Source organism: Oryctolagus cuniculus, chromosome 7 (genome assembly GCF_964237555.1).
Source record: "Oryctolagus cuniculus chromosome 7, mOryCun1.1, whole genome shotgun sequence".
NCBI lineage: Eukaryota > Metazoa > Chordata > Mammalia > Lagomorpha > Leporidae > Oryctolagus > Oryctolagus cuniculus.
The window spans coordinates 140,691,199-140,702,968 of record NC_091438.1 but is presented as its reverse complement, the minus strand read 5'-3'; the positions used below and the strand labels follow the sequence as shown (position 1 = coordinate 140,702,968).

Sequence of the window (11,770 nt, the reverse complement as noted above, 5' to 3'; positions counted from 1 at the left end):
GACTTGGGCCAAGTAGTCAAAGAATTGGAGACTGGAAGCAGAGAAAATGAGGAGAGCAATGATGTGAGAAGGACAAGTCCAGGAGAGGAGCGGCAGGTGGTTGGAGATGAGCCCAAATGGAAGCGTATCAGGCCAAGTCCTCTCCCAGATCAGGAAACCCATGTCGCATGGCCACTGCCAGGGGAACAGGGACTGCAGGGCAGTGAGGGACAGCACCCCTCTTAGAACAGCCTGGCCTCTGCCCCCAGAAGCAGAGGGTCTCAAAGCCACAGATGCTGATCAAGCAGAGTCAACCAGGGGCAAGGAGGGAAACGCACTCCAGTGCTCAGCACCAAGGAGCCCCAGAGGTGCCGGCAGGTGGAGCCCAGTGCTGGGAGGGGAGCTCCAGGGGCACAGAGAAAGGCACTAAGGCCTTCATGTGGGGGCAGTGCTGGCTCAGAGAACAGTCTGACCCAGAATGTGAGGTAAGGTCTGTTGGCCAAGGTCAGGGACAGAGGCGTTGCTTGGGCAAACCCTGGTCTAAGAATAGGCCTCCTTCCCTTCCTTGGGGGTTTGCTAGTAGAATCTAAGAAAGTGAGTTCCTTCCCCAAAGAGGGGAAGTCTGCCTAAGAGAATGAGACTCCCCCCCAGAGAGAGAAAGGGAGGGGGAGGGGACAGCGGGCGGCTCTGTGCGCCGGGGTCCCCTCACTCAAGACCGGCCCTTTGCCTCGGCTGCCCTCGCTGCAGCCCACTCGCCTCTGAGTGGGCAGGTTCTCCGGGCCTTGGCTGCTGGTGTCAGATTATGCCACTCCTGGCCACAAGTCCCAGTGTGGTCTCTTAGAAGCTAAGGGAGTTTGGGAAAGTCTCATCCCCTCTTGGGGGTCTCCATTTTCTCATCTGTAAATTGGGAGCTTCCCAACACCCGCCCTGAAGGATGAAATGAGCCGGTGCATGAGCCAGCGCTTGGCACACTCTGGTGCCGGGCTGCCAGAGGGGAGCTGCGGGCGCACAGTCATCACGGGCCTCTGCCCACACAGCCCCCTGCCAGGCTCCAGGAGACCAGACTCGGACAGAACAAGGCCTGCCATCCCCCTCCCCAACCCCTCCATCAGCTGCGATTCCTCCTTCCCAGTGGCCGGTACCCTCTTCCTTTCCTCTCAGGCTCCCACGGCACCTCACCCACCCCTAGCTCTCCAAGGGCCTGGGCCTGGGTCTCTGAGCCCATGGAGGGGTCCCCCCAGAGCTGCCCATGTTGCTAAATGAGCCCATGCAGAAGAGCCATACAAGCCCTGCCAGAGGTTTTCACGTGCTGCCCATGCCCTTCCTCCTGGGTGTCCAAGAGCCAAGCAAGGGCCCACTTACTCAGGCCTGTACAGAAAGCAACACAGCAGGGAGTCTCTGACCACTTCCCCATGCCAGCCTGGCTCCTCTGCCACTCCCACCCTGAGCCCTGGCCTGACTCCACCACAACCCAGCTGCCTGCAGCCACAGAGGTCAAGTCCCAACTCTGCCTCTGACTGTGGCCTTGAGCAAGTCACTTCCCATCTCCAGCCTTGTTTTCCTATGCATAAAATGGGCAACTGAAGACCTCCCAGCAAGGCTGCTGGGAGGGACCAGGGGTCTCGTGAGAGAAGCTCCTAGCAGGAAGACAGCAGGAGACCAGCACCAAGGACAACCATAGTTCTGCAGAGCTTATGCGGGGCCAGGTGCTCGCTGCATGCTTGACACAGATGGGTCTTTTCCGTCCTCGTAAGAACCCTATGAGGCAGGCACTATTCCCAGACCCATTTCACAGGTGGAGAACTGAGGTCTCGAAGCTCTGCCCCGGCTCCTGCCCAGGCAGTCTGGCCTCTGAGGCCCAGTGAACCACAGCCGTGACCATACCAGCCACTGGGCAAGGCCAGGCCACCTCACATTTCCAATCTGCTCTTCCCAGCCCAGGCCGGAGAGCCAGCACTCAAAATGAGGTCTGAGCCCAGGCTGCACCTCTCCATCCAGTCGGGGTCGACCTGACACCCCGTCCCCCTTTTCATCCTCCCTGCTCCCCACAACACACAATGTGATGGGACCAAGGGAGGTGAACCAAGTCAGGAATCCAGGACCGGGCTATCACAGTGGAAGCAAACAGCTCAGCGGACAAGTCCACAGAGTGAAGTTTATTCCCCACAAAGTACCCCTCCCCCCTCCCCAGCCCGGGACAGGGACAGACAGGCCAAGGAGAAGACAGGCTCCAGCGGCAGAGGGGGCTTTGAGAAACAAGGAGGGGTCCTGGCCTCCCTCCCCTCTGCCCGGCCCTGCCACATCTGGCCCCTCCAGCCCAGCTGAGTCCTCTGCACCTCCCTGCCCAGCCCCCGGGAGAGGGGAGGGGGTGCTGGCTCCTGGGCAGTTCCAAAGTGGAGTGTGAAAATAGAGAGATATATATATTTATACGCAGTGGGCAGTCCAGCGCGGCACTCACACCTCTGTCTGGAAGTCGCCGTCTGGTGGTTCTGTGGGCTCCCAGGCTGCCGCCCGGTGCAGGCCCAGCCGCTCTCGGGGCTTGGGGGGCAGTGAGCCCAGTGTCATGGATTTGAAAGTGCTCCAGCTCTGATGTCGCCGCTGTTGGGCCAGGCCGGGGCGCTCCCCGGGGCTGGGTTTCTCCTGTGGAGGGAACGGTGTAGGCCATGGAAATGGGCCAGCTCCCTCTACCCACCGCACAGAAGGGCAAACTGAGCCCGAATGCCCCATGCTACACAGCAGCCGAACACAGAGTTCAAGTGCAGGTCTGCAGGGTTCCATAGCTGGAGCTCTGGGCTCTTGCTCGGTGGCCCCTGGTACCGTGTCCCTGTGCCCATCCTCCCTCCTGGCCCATCCGCCACCTGCAGTACCTTCCCCAGCCCCTGTGTAGCCCACAATGGTTGCACAAGCTGTGAGACAGGCCCGTGGTGAATGTGGCTCAGGGTGGCCGGCGGGCAGGGAGGGACTACGGCCCTCAAAGCCCTTCTCCCCGGCTCTAAGAAACAAAGCCGGCATTCTCTGTGCGGCCTGTCTGTCCTGGGGTCCCCAGGGGCTATGGCAGCAGTTTGGACCCTGGGCTCCAGGATAGAGCAGTCCCGGGAAGAGCCCTCACCTTGGCCGCGGACTGGCTGCGGTAGCGATCAAAAGTGTGGAACTTCTGGTTGAGCTCGTGGTAGAGTTCTGAGTGCCGTTTCCGGGTGTGCATCACCTTCTAGGAGCCACAGGTGTCAGAGGGGCGTGCCCCCGGAGCAGCCATCCGCCGTCCGCCCCCCGACCCGGGCACTCAGCAAAGCTGCCTGCTGCCGGGCCTCCTGGGACTATGGGCTTGGGCAGAGGGAACTGCATGGAAGCCACAGGCTCGGGGGCCTGGGGAGAGGCCCGGCAATGGGGCCTGGGCGCCTTCAGGAGAGGACCCTCCAGGGACGGACCTGGCAAGCACACCCCTCGCCCCCCGCACACTCACCTCAAAGTCCAGGTCTGAATACCGTAGCTTCTTTCGCTGGGAAGGAGCACCGAGCAGGCAGCGAAAGAGAACAAAGCTTCTTAACCAAAGGCAGGGGTCTTCCAGACAGGAAACCATTCCCCAGGGTCCTGCCTGATGCACCATCCCCAAACCCAGGCCCAGGACTTGGGAATCCTTAGTGGGCAGCCCTTGGGGTCGTGAGAACAAGGCTGAGGCCCAAAACGCACACACATAGCGGAACCTGCAGGCAGATGCCCAGGGGAGCACACATGCTGACACACGCATGACACAGCTCACACGCAGGATGGACGTCCAGCACGGCTGGGACAGATTCTTGCACAGGCCACAGAATCACTGTCGGGCCCTGCGCCCCTTCCCCCTGTCCCACCTGGCCCCGTTCCCGGTCTCTAGGACCCTCCCCTTGTCCTGCAAGCTCAGGGACTCACACCTGCCGAACCACGGCCCCGCCTCCCGCCCCTCCACGCCTTCAGGGCCTGAGACCACATGTGAGGCCCCACAGCGAGGCCGTGCCCCGTGCCACTCCTCAGGGTTTTAGAATGTTGGCAGCCGGAGGGAGGACTTGTGAGACCAAGGCCAATTCTCCCAAGTCACAGATGAGCAAACCGAGGCCCAGGAAAAGGGGACCTGCCTCAAGGCCCTCGGGGGAGATTCTAGAACCTGGATCTGCAGCTCCCACGCCCCAGGCCTGATGAGCATGCTCACCACCCTAGACCACACCCCCACTGCCCTGGTTCTCCTCCCACCTCTCCCCTACTCTCCATCTACCGCCCGGCCAGTCAGGATTCTCTCCCTGGAGGCTCCCACTGCCCTTCACCTGCATGCGTCCCCTGCATCCCAGGCACTCTCTCCCCCACTGCTCCTGGAGGCCGCAGGAGGCCTTTCTCTGTGCCTGGCATCCCGCGGCCACCGCCCACGCCACCTGTGCCCAACTGCCGGAAACTGCACTTCCGCACCTCGGCCTCCGCTGCCCCACTGCGGCTGCCCACCCGGTTCTGGACGTCATCTCTGACCCCTCAGGACACCACCACATGTATCACCACCTCCCACACGAGGAGCCCACCATCAGCCCCTGCTCGGCGGCCCAGGCACGGGCAGGTGTCCATAGAACAAAACCTGCCATGCCACTGAGCGCACCCCGCTCTGGCGCTAGTGTCGGATTTTCTGTCTTTGTTACGCCTTCCTGTTCCGCCATCTGCGGCAGGAGCAGGCACCAAATGTTCACGAAACATTTTGGGAGAAAAACCTAAACTTGCAAACCCCCTAGCTGCTAACTTAATTTTCTTCGTGCGGAGGAGGGGCAGCAGGTTTCCGAGGCCGACCGTGAGCTGCCAATCACATCCAAGCAGAGACTCTGGCCCCTTTTTCCTTATGCACAGCGCTGCCAGCCCTCCAACTGGAATTCTAGAACATTCTGGGGTCCTATTGTAGGCCACTACCATTGGCTTATCCCCAGTGATCCTCTACAGGAACAGGCCTGGGGGCAGGGGAGGGGAGCTGGGGCACCCACAAAACCCACAGAGGCTGGGATACGAAAGGAGCTTCGAGCCCAGGAAGGGGTGAGGGCGGAGGGGGCAGCTGATTCCAGGGCTGACAACGGCAGCAACTCCTAATTACCCAGCACTTTCCACCCCTCCCACACAGAAATGAATGCTTTCCGTCACTCGGCTAGTCCTTGAGACAACTCCATGAGGACAGTGACACCTGCTTTCCACAGGAGAAACCGAGGCTGAGAGAGAGGGACTCAGGGCCTCAGTGCCAATCAACAGTCCGGACCAGAGCTCAGACCTGCATGACGTGCAGGCCCAGGCTCGGGCCCCATGCTGACAAGACAGCAGCGGAACACCTGCCCCAGCCCGGGCTCCGTGCTGGCCTCACCCTAACTGTCACACCCTGAAGGAGGTGCCAAAGCCAGCGCAAGGGACTTGACTGGCGACGCACCCACTCTGCGCTCAAAGCCCACTGTCAGGGATTCCATGGAGCTGCCTTGAGTGCCCAAGGAGGGGATGCACAGCGTCTACACCTCCAGGGGCCCGGGACAAGGTCGCTGTCCCCAGTGCAGGCTCACAGCGGGGCCCTCCCCCCTCACCTCCAGGGAGCCCAGCTTCATGGTGGAGCCGGGCACGGTGCGGGGCATGGTCCGGCTGCGCTCCCCTGGCTCGGGCACTTGGCGGGCGCTGGGCGTCGGTGGTGGCTGGAAGCTCATCCCATAGGGGTTCTGGAGAGACCCATAGGCAGGGCCCAGCCCCAGGCCTGAGTGGTCCACAGACAGGAAGCTGGGGTAGCCTTCGGTGTGGGCCATCGCCTTGGCAGCCCGCCGGGGGGTCCCCTCAGGCCGGGCTCTGGGGGCTTCCTCGCCGCCTCCGCCGCCGCCGCCCCCCGGCTGCAGGCTGAGAGTCCGCCGCGGCAGCACCATGTAGTCCCCCTCGGCTCCCGGCTCGGTGGGCCGCAGCCATGTAAGGTCCAGCTGCCGCAGGCCACCCTCCCCGCACATGTACACAGGGTTGGTCTCCTGCGGCGGGGGCGGCTCCCCCAGCCCCGGCGAGGCCGCCATGGGCACCAGGATGTTCCCTGGCAGTGGTGAGAAGCTGAGGCCACCCTCGGGCCCCACGAGGCAGGACTTGGGCTCCTCATCTTCGTCCAGGGACAGGCGGGACAGCGTGCCGGTGATGGTGGACGGGTTGCAAGTGTTGACCTCCTTGAACAGAACTGGGTGGGGGTGGAGGAGTGAGGCTTGTGGAGGAGGAGCCCGGACCAAGCCCAGACCAAGCCCGAGTGGGGTCGGGGGAGGGAACTGAGTGTCGGGGGGCTGGCACTTGCTCACACACCAGAAGCATTAAGATGGTAAGTGGCCCCGAAGCCCTCGCTGCCGTGAGAGGGTTACTGAGGCTCAGAGACGGAAGTGGCATCTCCATGTCACACAGCAGGTGGCACTCAGAGCTTTGCCTCTGCTGACCCCACCATCTGACTCCAAAGCTGGGTGCCAGCAGCCAGACCCCAACAGGGCTTCCCAGGACAGCGCTTCCCTCCCCACCCACTGTCCATCCCTGGGGCCGTTTCTCAGCTCTCTGGCCGGCACACTCACCTGTTTGACAAGCCAGATCCACATCCTTTTCAAAGTCTGACTATAGGCAGAGAGAGAGAAAGGGCAGGTGGGCAGAGGAGGGATCCATGTCGGGAGGAGCAGGGGCCGGGACCCTCCCGCCCAGCACTGCTCACAAGTGGTGCTGCCCACGGCATCTGCCTGTCTGAGCCCAGACAAGTCTACCCCCAGCCCCACCTGGCAGAGAGGGGTATTAAATGGGGGAAGACTTGCCCAGGGCCACCCAGAGGTCAGCGGCTGAGCCTGAATCCAGCTGGGTCTCTGTCCCCTCTCCCCGACATGATGGAGAAGGCGAGTGGCCTAGGGCGGGAACACGGCGGTGCGGGGCCCTGAACCCACGCAGGCCCTGCCCACGCCTCCACACTCACCAGGATCTGCAGCTGCCCATTCTTACAGGAGTCAGGGGAATCCTCACTCTCGTCGGCCCGGCACACGCCCATCTGGCACTTCACCACATCCTGGACCTGGGGGCAGAGGTCTCTGTGGGCCTGAAGCTGCCAATCACCCACCCCAGACACCCAGGCAAGTGCGCAAGGAAACACACGCAGCCTCGGGGAAGGTGAAGATACGTGGGTTGGAGTAGAGGGGAGAAGGAGCCCCAGAAACCAAGAGGCCGAGGACCAGGCTGGGCTGCAGCCGCCGCTGCTCCAGGCTCGCAGTGTCCCCACCACGGGCCTCAAGCACCCGGGGCAGGGCCTGGATGTCCCCCAGCCCCCATGGTGCGACAGGCCCAGCCCACCTCCCGGCGCAGGAAGCAGTGCACGGCGGTGATGACGAAGCCCTGCGCGGAGTTGAAGACAGCAAAGAGGGCCTGGAAGAGGACGGAGCGGCGGTCTGTCATGGCCAGGACGGCGGACATCCAGGTGAGCGCCAGCAGGGGCAGCACCACGCAGGAGCTCCAGAGTGAGGCCCTGGGGGGACACAGACAGAAGACTCATCAGGGTGATGCTCCAGGGGACAGAGGGGCCTGAGCCTCAGCCTCCACTCAGCTGGGGGCCCTGGAGCTGCCTGACAACACTGCCCATGTCCCCAGGCAGAGAGGGGCCGAGGAGCCGGAGGCGGAGAAACAACACAGACAGAGCAGAGCACTGCCGGGCCGGAGCCGGGCCCAGGGAGGGGGAGGAAGGACGCAGGGGCTGAGCCAGAGCCGGAGGCAACATCAGGGCCAGAGGAGGTGGCAGAGAAGAGGAGGCAGGCACAGGCAGAGGCTGCAGCTTCAGCCCCAGACTCGCACACATTCACCTTGGGGAGCTCTTAAGAAATGCACAGGTCCGGGCCACATCCCCAGAGTCTGATTGGGTAGGCCAAGGGGAAGAGGAACAAAGAGGCAACAGCCATGGAGAGAAAGAGCCTGAGACAGACAGGACAGGAAGATCACACAGGCAGAGCATGCAGGGATGCCACAGGCCCTGGGGGGACAGGGCCAGGGCCCGCGAAGCAGGCGCTTCCCCAAGTCCCTCAGGGAGGCGCCAAGCTCCCAGTGGCTGCTCAGAGCCCTGAGCAGAAAGACCGCAGCTGGGGCTGGGGTAAAAGCTGAGGCCAGGGGCAAACCTTCACACCCCCGGCCCCCTCGCCATGGGAGGGCAGAGGAAAAAGGCAGACAGGGCCCTGGCTCCCAGGCTGGCCTCACCCTGCCCCACCTGTCATAGTCCGGGTGGGACAAGGCCGTCTTGCCCCTACTGGGCCGGATGCCACACCCAGCCCACTGTGCCTCACAAACGGGCCTGGCGGGAGAGCCAGGCAGGGCTCCACAGCACAGAGTAGCAGCATTCTACAGAGACAACAGGGGGAGCTGAGGCAGGGGGCCAAGACCTGTCCTACAAGGGCGGTTCAGGGCCATTCAGCCTGGCAGGGGCTGAGCACCGTGGTCTGTGCAGCCCCCGGAGGTGGAGCTGAAACCAAGAGAGAGGGTCTAATCACAGTAATAAGAGCTGCCATTGATTAACTACCAATTCTCTGCCAAGCCCTCCACTGAACACTCTACATACATTATTTCAGCTTGTGATCAAAACAACTCCAATACACAGGCACAGGGATTATTATCCCAATTTACAGATGAGCAGACTGGAGTGTGCCCAGCTGGGCAGAGAGTGGAGTTGGGACACAGACCCAGGCTGGCTGACCGCGATGCCCGAGCTGTTAACTGCTGGTTCAATAGACAGGATTGGGACAGCCGCAGCCCAGCCTGGAGGGAGCTCACTGCCACATGCAGCTTCATGGCGATGGTGCCAGCCACCTCCAGAGGCAGTGAGCTCCCCGCTGCTCGATGTGTGCAAGATAAGGCTGGGCCTTCGCTGGCCAGGGCATCTCAGTGGCTTTCTGGGCCTCACTGGGAGGCTGGGCCCGAGGCCCAGTGCTGGGGGGTGTGGGGGGTGTCTTGTTCCACTCTCGCACAGCAAGGATTTTCGGGTGCTCAGCTGCTGGGGGAAGGAGTGCTCAGTGAACTAATTCTCTCTGTGATTCTCAGTCCCCCATTAACTACGAGAGTCAACACCCCGGAAATTCCAAGTCTTCGATTCCACAGCGGATGATAAGGCTATGATTCACTCATTCCAACAGCCCGATTGGCTGGCGCTAAGATCCCATCACTCTCTAAGGTTCCAGCTCAGGAATTCTAGGGGCCTAGGAGTGTCTGAGCCTCGGTGCGTCAGGGCGGCTGCGCCTGGACAACATCAGCAGGCAGTGGGGTCGGGGCAGAGGTGGGCGCAGGAACCCAGCACTTTCAGGAGTCACAGACATTCACCCCCCATCACCCTTCGCCACCTCCTCACCGAGCCCTCGGGACCGTGTGGCAGCTGGTGGGGCCACTGGGCTGCTCTCCCTCCCTCCCCAACCATGGACACTGCCTCCCCCTTTACCCCCAGCACCCACCCCGCCCCCCGGGGGGCACGACTAACATGGCGTTCCTGGCCGAGGCTGAGCTGAGCAGGGGGCTGGGGACCGCTCCGCACGCTGAGCAGGGGAGGAGCAGGCTGGCCCAGGGGCACCGCTCCGACCTCGGGGGCGGCACAGACACGGGAGAAGGGGGAAACACATGGGAAGCCAGGGGACAGGGGCCAAACGAGCCCCAAGTGGGGGGAAGGGGGAGGGCAGGTGAGAGAGAGAGAGCTGGGTTAGGGTGGGCGAGGGGCAGCCGCTGCACACTCGGGTGCCCGCCTTGCTGCAGCCTTGAGGCACCAAGGTCGGGAAGCCCCGGGCGGCCTCGTCGAGCCCTGAGCCTCCGAGTGCCCGAGGCCGCCCCTCCCTGCGCCGTCTCCCCGGAAGGCCGCATCACACAGACCCTCCCCTTACCCGGCCCTCTGCTTCTTGGATTTGTCCGAGATGCCGTCACGCGCCATGAGCTTGTTGAAAACGATGATTCCGATGAGCATGTTCACCTGGGGGCCCAGGGGTGGGGGTGGAAGAGAGGATCACCACGTGCCCTCCCAGCAGTGGACACCCCCTGGAGTGCAGGGAGCAGGTAGGGAACAGGACGGCAAGATGCTGAGTGGACACATACCAGGACAATGACGGCCGCAGGGCCCACAAAGGCATAGAGCAGGCCGCCCTCCAGGGAGAGCCAGCAGCTGGGGCAGGGGAGAAGAGGGGCCATCAGACACCCCGACACACACACCCTTAGACACCATCCCTGCATCCTCCCAGGCTGCCACACCCACATACAGGGTGGGGGTGAGCTGCTGGCCCCGCCCAGCCACAGTGTCCCTCCAGCACAGGTCAAGAACATGAGGAGGAGACAAGGCTGACCTCCCAGCCACATGGGTCTTAGAGATTATCCAATCCCGGCACCTCCGTTCACAGGGACACTGAGCCTCACAGGCGAGGAGAAGATTTGCCCAAAGACCCACAAGTGGCACGGGTCAGGATGTCAGCCCAAGGGGCCTGAGGCCCCGTCGAGAGCTGCTAACGCCACCCCCGCCACAGGAGGCCCACGTACTAGCTGGATGTACCGTATCCTTTGGTGCGGGTAAAGCCGACGGACACAGCCACCACCAGGGCAGGCAGACCTGGGGGAGCCGGGAAGCCAGAGTGAGACGGCTGCTGGGCCTCAGGGCCCCCCAGCCCAGCTGACCCCTAAGCCCAGAGAGCTGGGCCTCTCCTGTTGCCCCTGCCCCCCGCCAGGCCCAGAGCAGAGGCCAGCACTGGCCCTCTCACCCCAGCCCAGGCAGAGGAAGCGCTTGCGAACCAGGCGGGTGCGCATGCGCCCGATGACAGCCAGGTAGGACTGCCAGGCCTCAGTGAGCACCCAGCAAAACGAGGAGAGAAAGAAGAAGTGCAGGAAAGCAGCCGTCATAGTGCAGACGCCCTGCAGGGAAAGGAACAGGAGGGAGTGGCCCTGAGCAGCCGCCAGGGCGGGAGGCGCCAGGCGTCCCACGCACGCTGTCGGGTGCTGCCCCGCCCCCAACAGAGCCCTGCCAGGCACCCCCGCCTTCCTGCACCCACACATAGCACGACACGGGCCTGGTGACACGCACACAGCACTCGGCAAGAGGCCGCCCACACACAGACGAGGCTGCCGGGGAGGGACAGATAGGAGCACCTGCCACGTCACAGCCGGGTAGGCCCCATGCCTGGCACACGTGGTACTGGCACCACAGAGAAGGCCAGGGGGCACAGGGATCAGTCGGCACAGGCCATCCTCAGGCAGGTGGCAAAGGGGACTTCTTGGACACGTGGAGACCCCATGTCACCAGCCCCCAACACACGCCCCTCCGCCCCCTGGTACTCAGCTAAATACACATTCACTGATGTACACAAACACCCCTCGCTGAGTACACACACACAGAGACATCTTTTTCACCACCCTCACACGCGCACACACACACACGTACCCCATCATTGCAGACACCGACCCCTCCCCCGCCGCCAGCACCCCCAGGTGCCTGCACCTGCCTTGCTCAGCACCCTGGACTGGCCCACGAGGATCAGGATGTTGGATGCCAGGATGGACAGACAGAAGTTCAGCAAGATGATGGAGCGTTCAGATTTTATGAACCTGACAAGACAGTGGGTAGGGACACTGGCGGCCTGCCCAACCTGGTATGGCTGCACCCCACCACCCCAGCCTGCCCAGTGTCCGACCTACCTCCAGAAGGCGGCATAGATGGCCAGCAGAGTGAGCAGGGCCATGCAGGACACGGCACAGCCAATCACCAGGGGCACGGAGGGGGAGCCTGCCAGCTCCAGGGTCTGGGGAAGATGGTGGGGTCCTG

General features: G+C 62.9%; 1 protein-coding gene across 15 annotated transcripts in view; it reads right to left on the bottom strand.

The window, feature by feature from the left end:
* Positions 1 to 2,120: 2,120 nt before the first annotated feature.
* Positions 2,121 to 11,770, bottom strand: part of ADGRB2 (adhesion G protein-coupled receptor B2) — a 33,264-nt gene continuing 23,614 nt past the window's right edge. For 8 of the 15 annotated variants that reach the window (XM_070078850.1, XM_070078855.1, XM_070078854.1 and 5 more), the window contains 14 exons: positions 11,644 to 11,747; positions 11,451 to 11,553; positions 10,713 to 10,863; positions 10,495 to 10,564; positions 10,060 to 10,126; positions 9,852 to 9,937; positions 9,458 to 9,556; positions 7,300 to 7,471; positions 6,929 to 7,024; positions 6,543 to 6,582; positions 5,547 to 6,166; positions 3,440 to 3,475; positions 3,089 to 3,187; positions 2,121 to 2,619 (listed from right to left, as the gene is read on the bottom strand). In XM_070078850.1, the coding sequence (XP_069934951.1) occupies positions 2,434 to 2,619; positions 3,089 to 3,187; positions 3,440 to 3,475; positions 5,547 to 6,166; positions 6,543 to 6,582; positions 6,929 to 7,024; positions 7,300 to 7,471; positions 9,458 to 9,556; positions 9,852 to 9,937; positions 10,060 to 10,126; positions 10,495 to 10,564; positions 10,713 to 10,863; positions 11,451 to 11,553; positions 11,644 to 11,747 (1,929 nt within the window). In that variant the 3' untranslated portion in view covers positions 2,121 to 2,433. The remainder of the gene's footprint in view (positions 2,620 to 3,088; positions 3,188 to 3,439; positions 3,476 to 5,546; positions 6,167 to 6,542; positions 6,583 to 6,928; positions 7,025 to 7,299; positions 7,472 to 9,457; positions 9,557 to 9,851; positions 9,938 to 10,059; positions 10,127 to 10,494; positions 10,565 to 10,712; positions 10,864 to 11,450; positions 11,554 to 11,643; positions 11,748 to 11,770) is intronic. The other 7 variants (XM_070078853.1, XM_070078857.1, XM_070078856.1 and 4 more) reach the window with 3 other exon arrangements.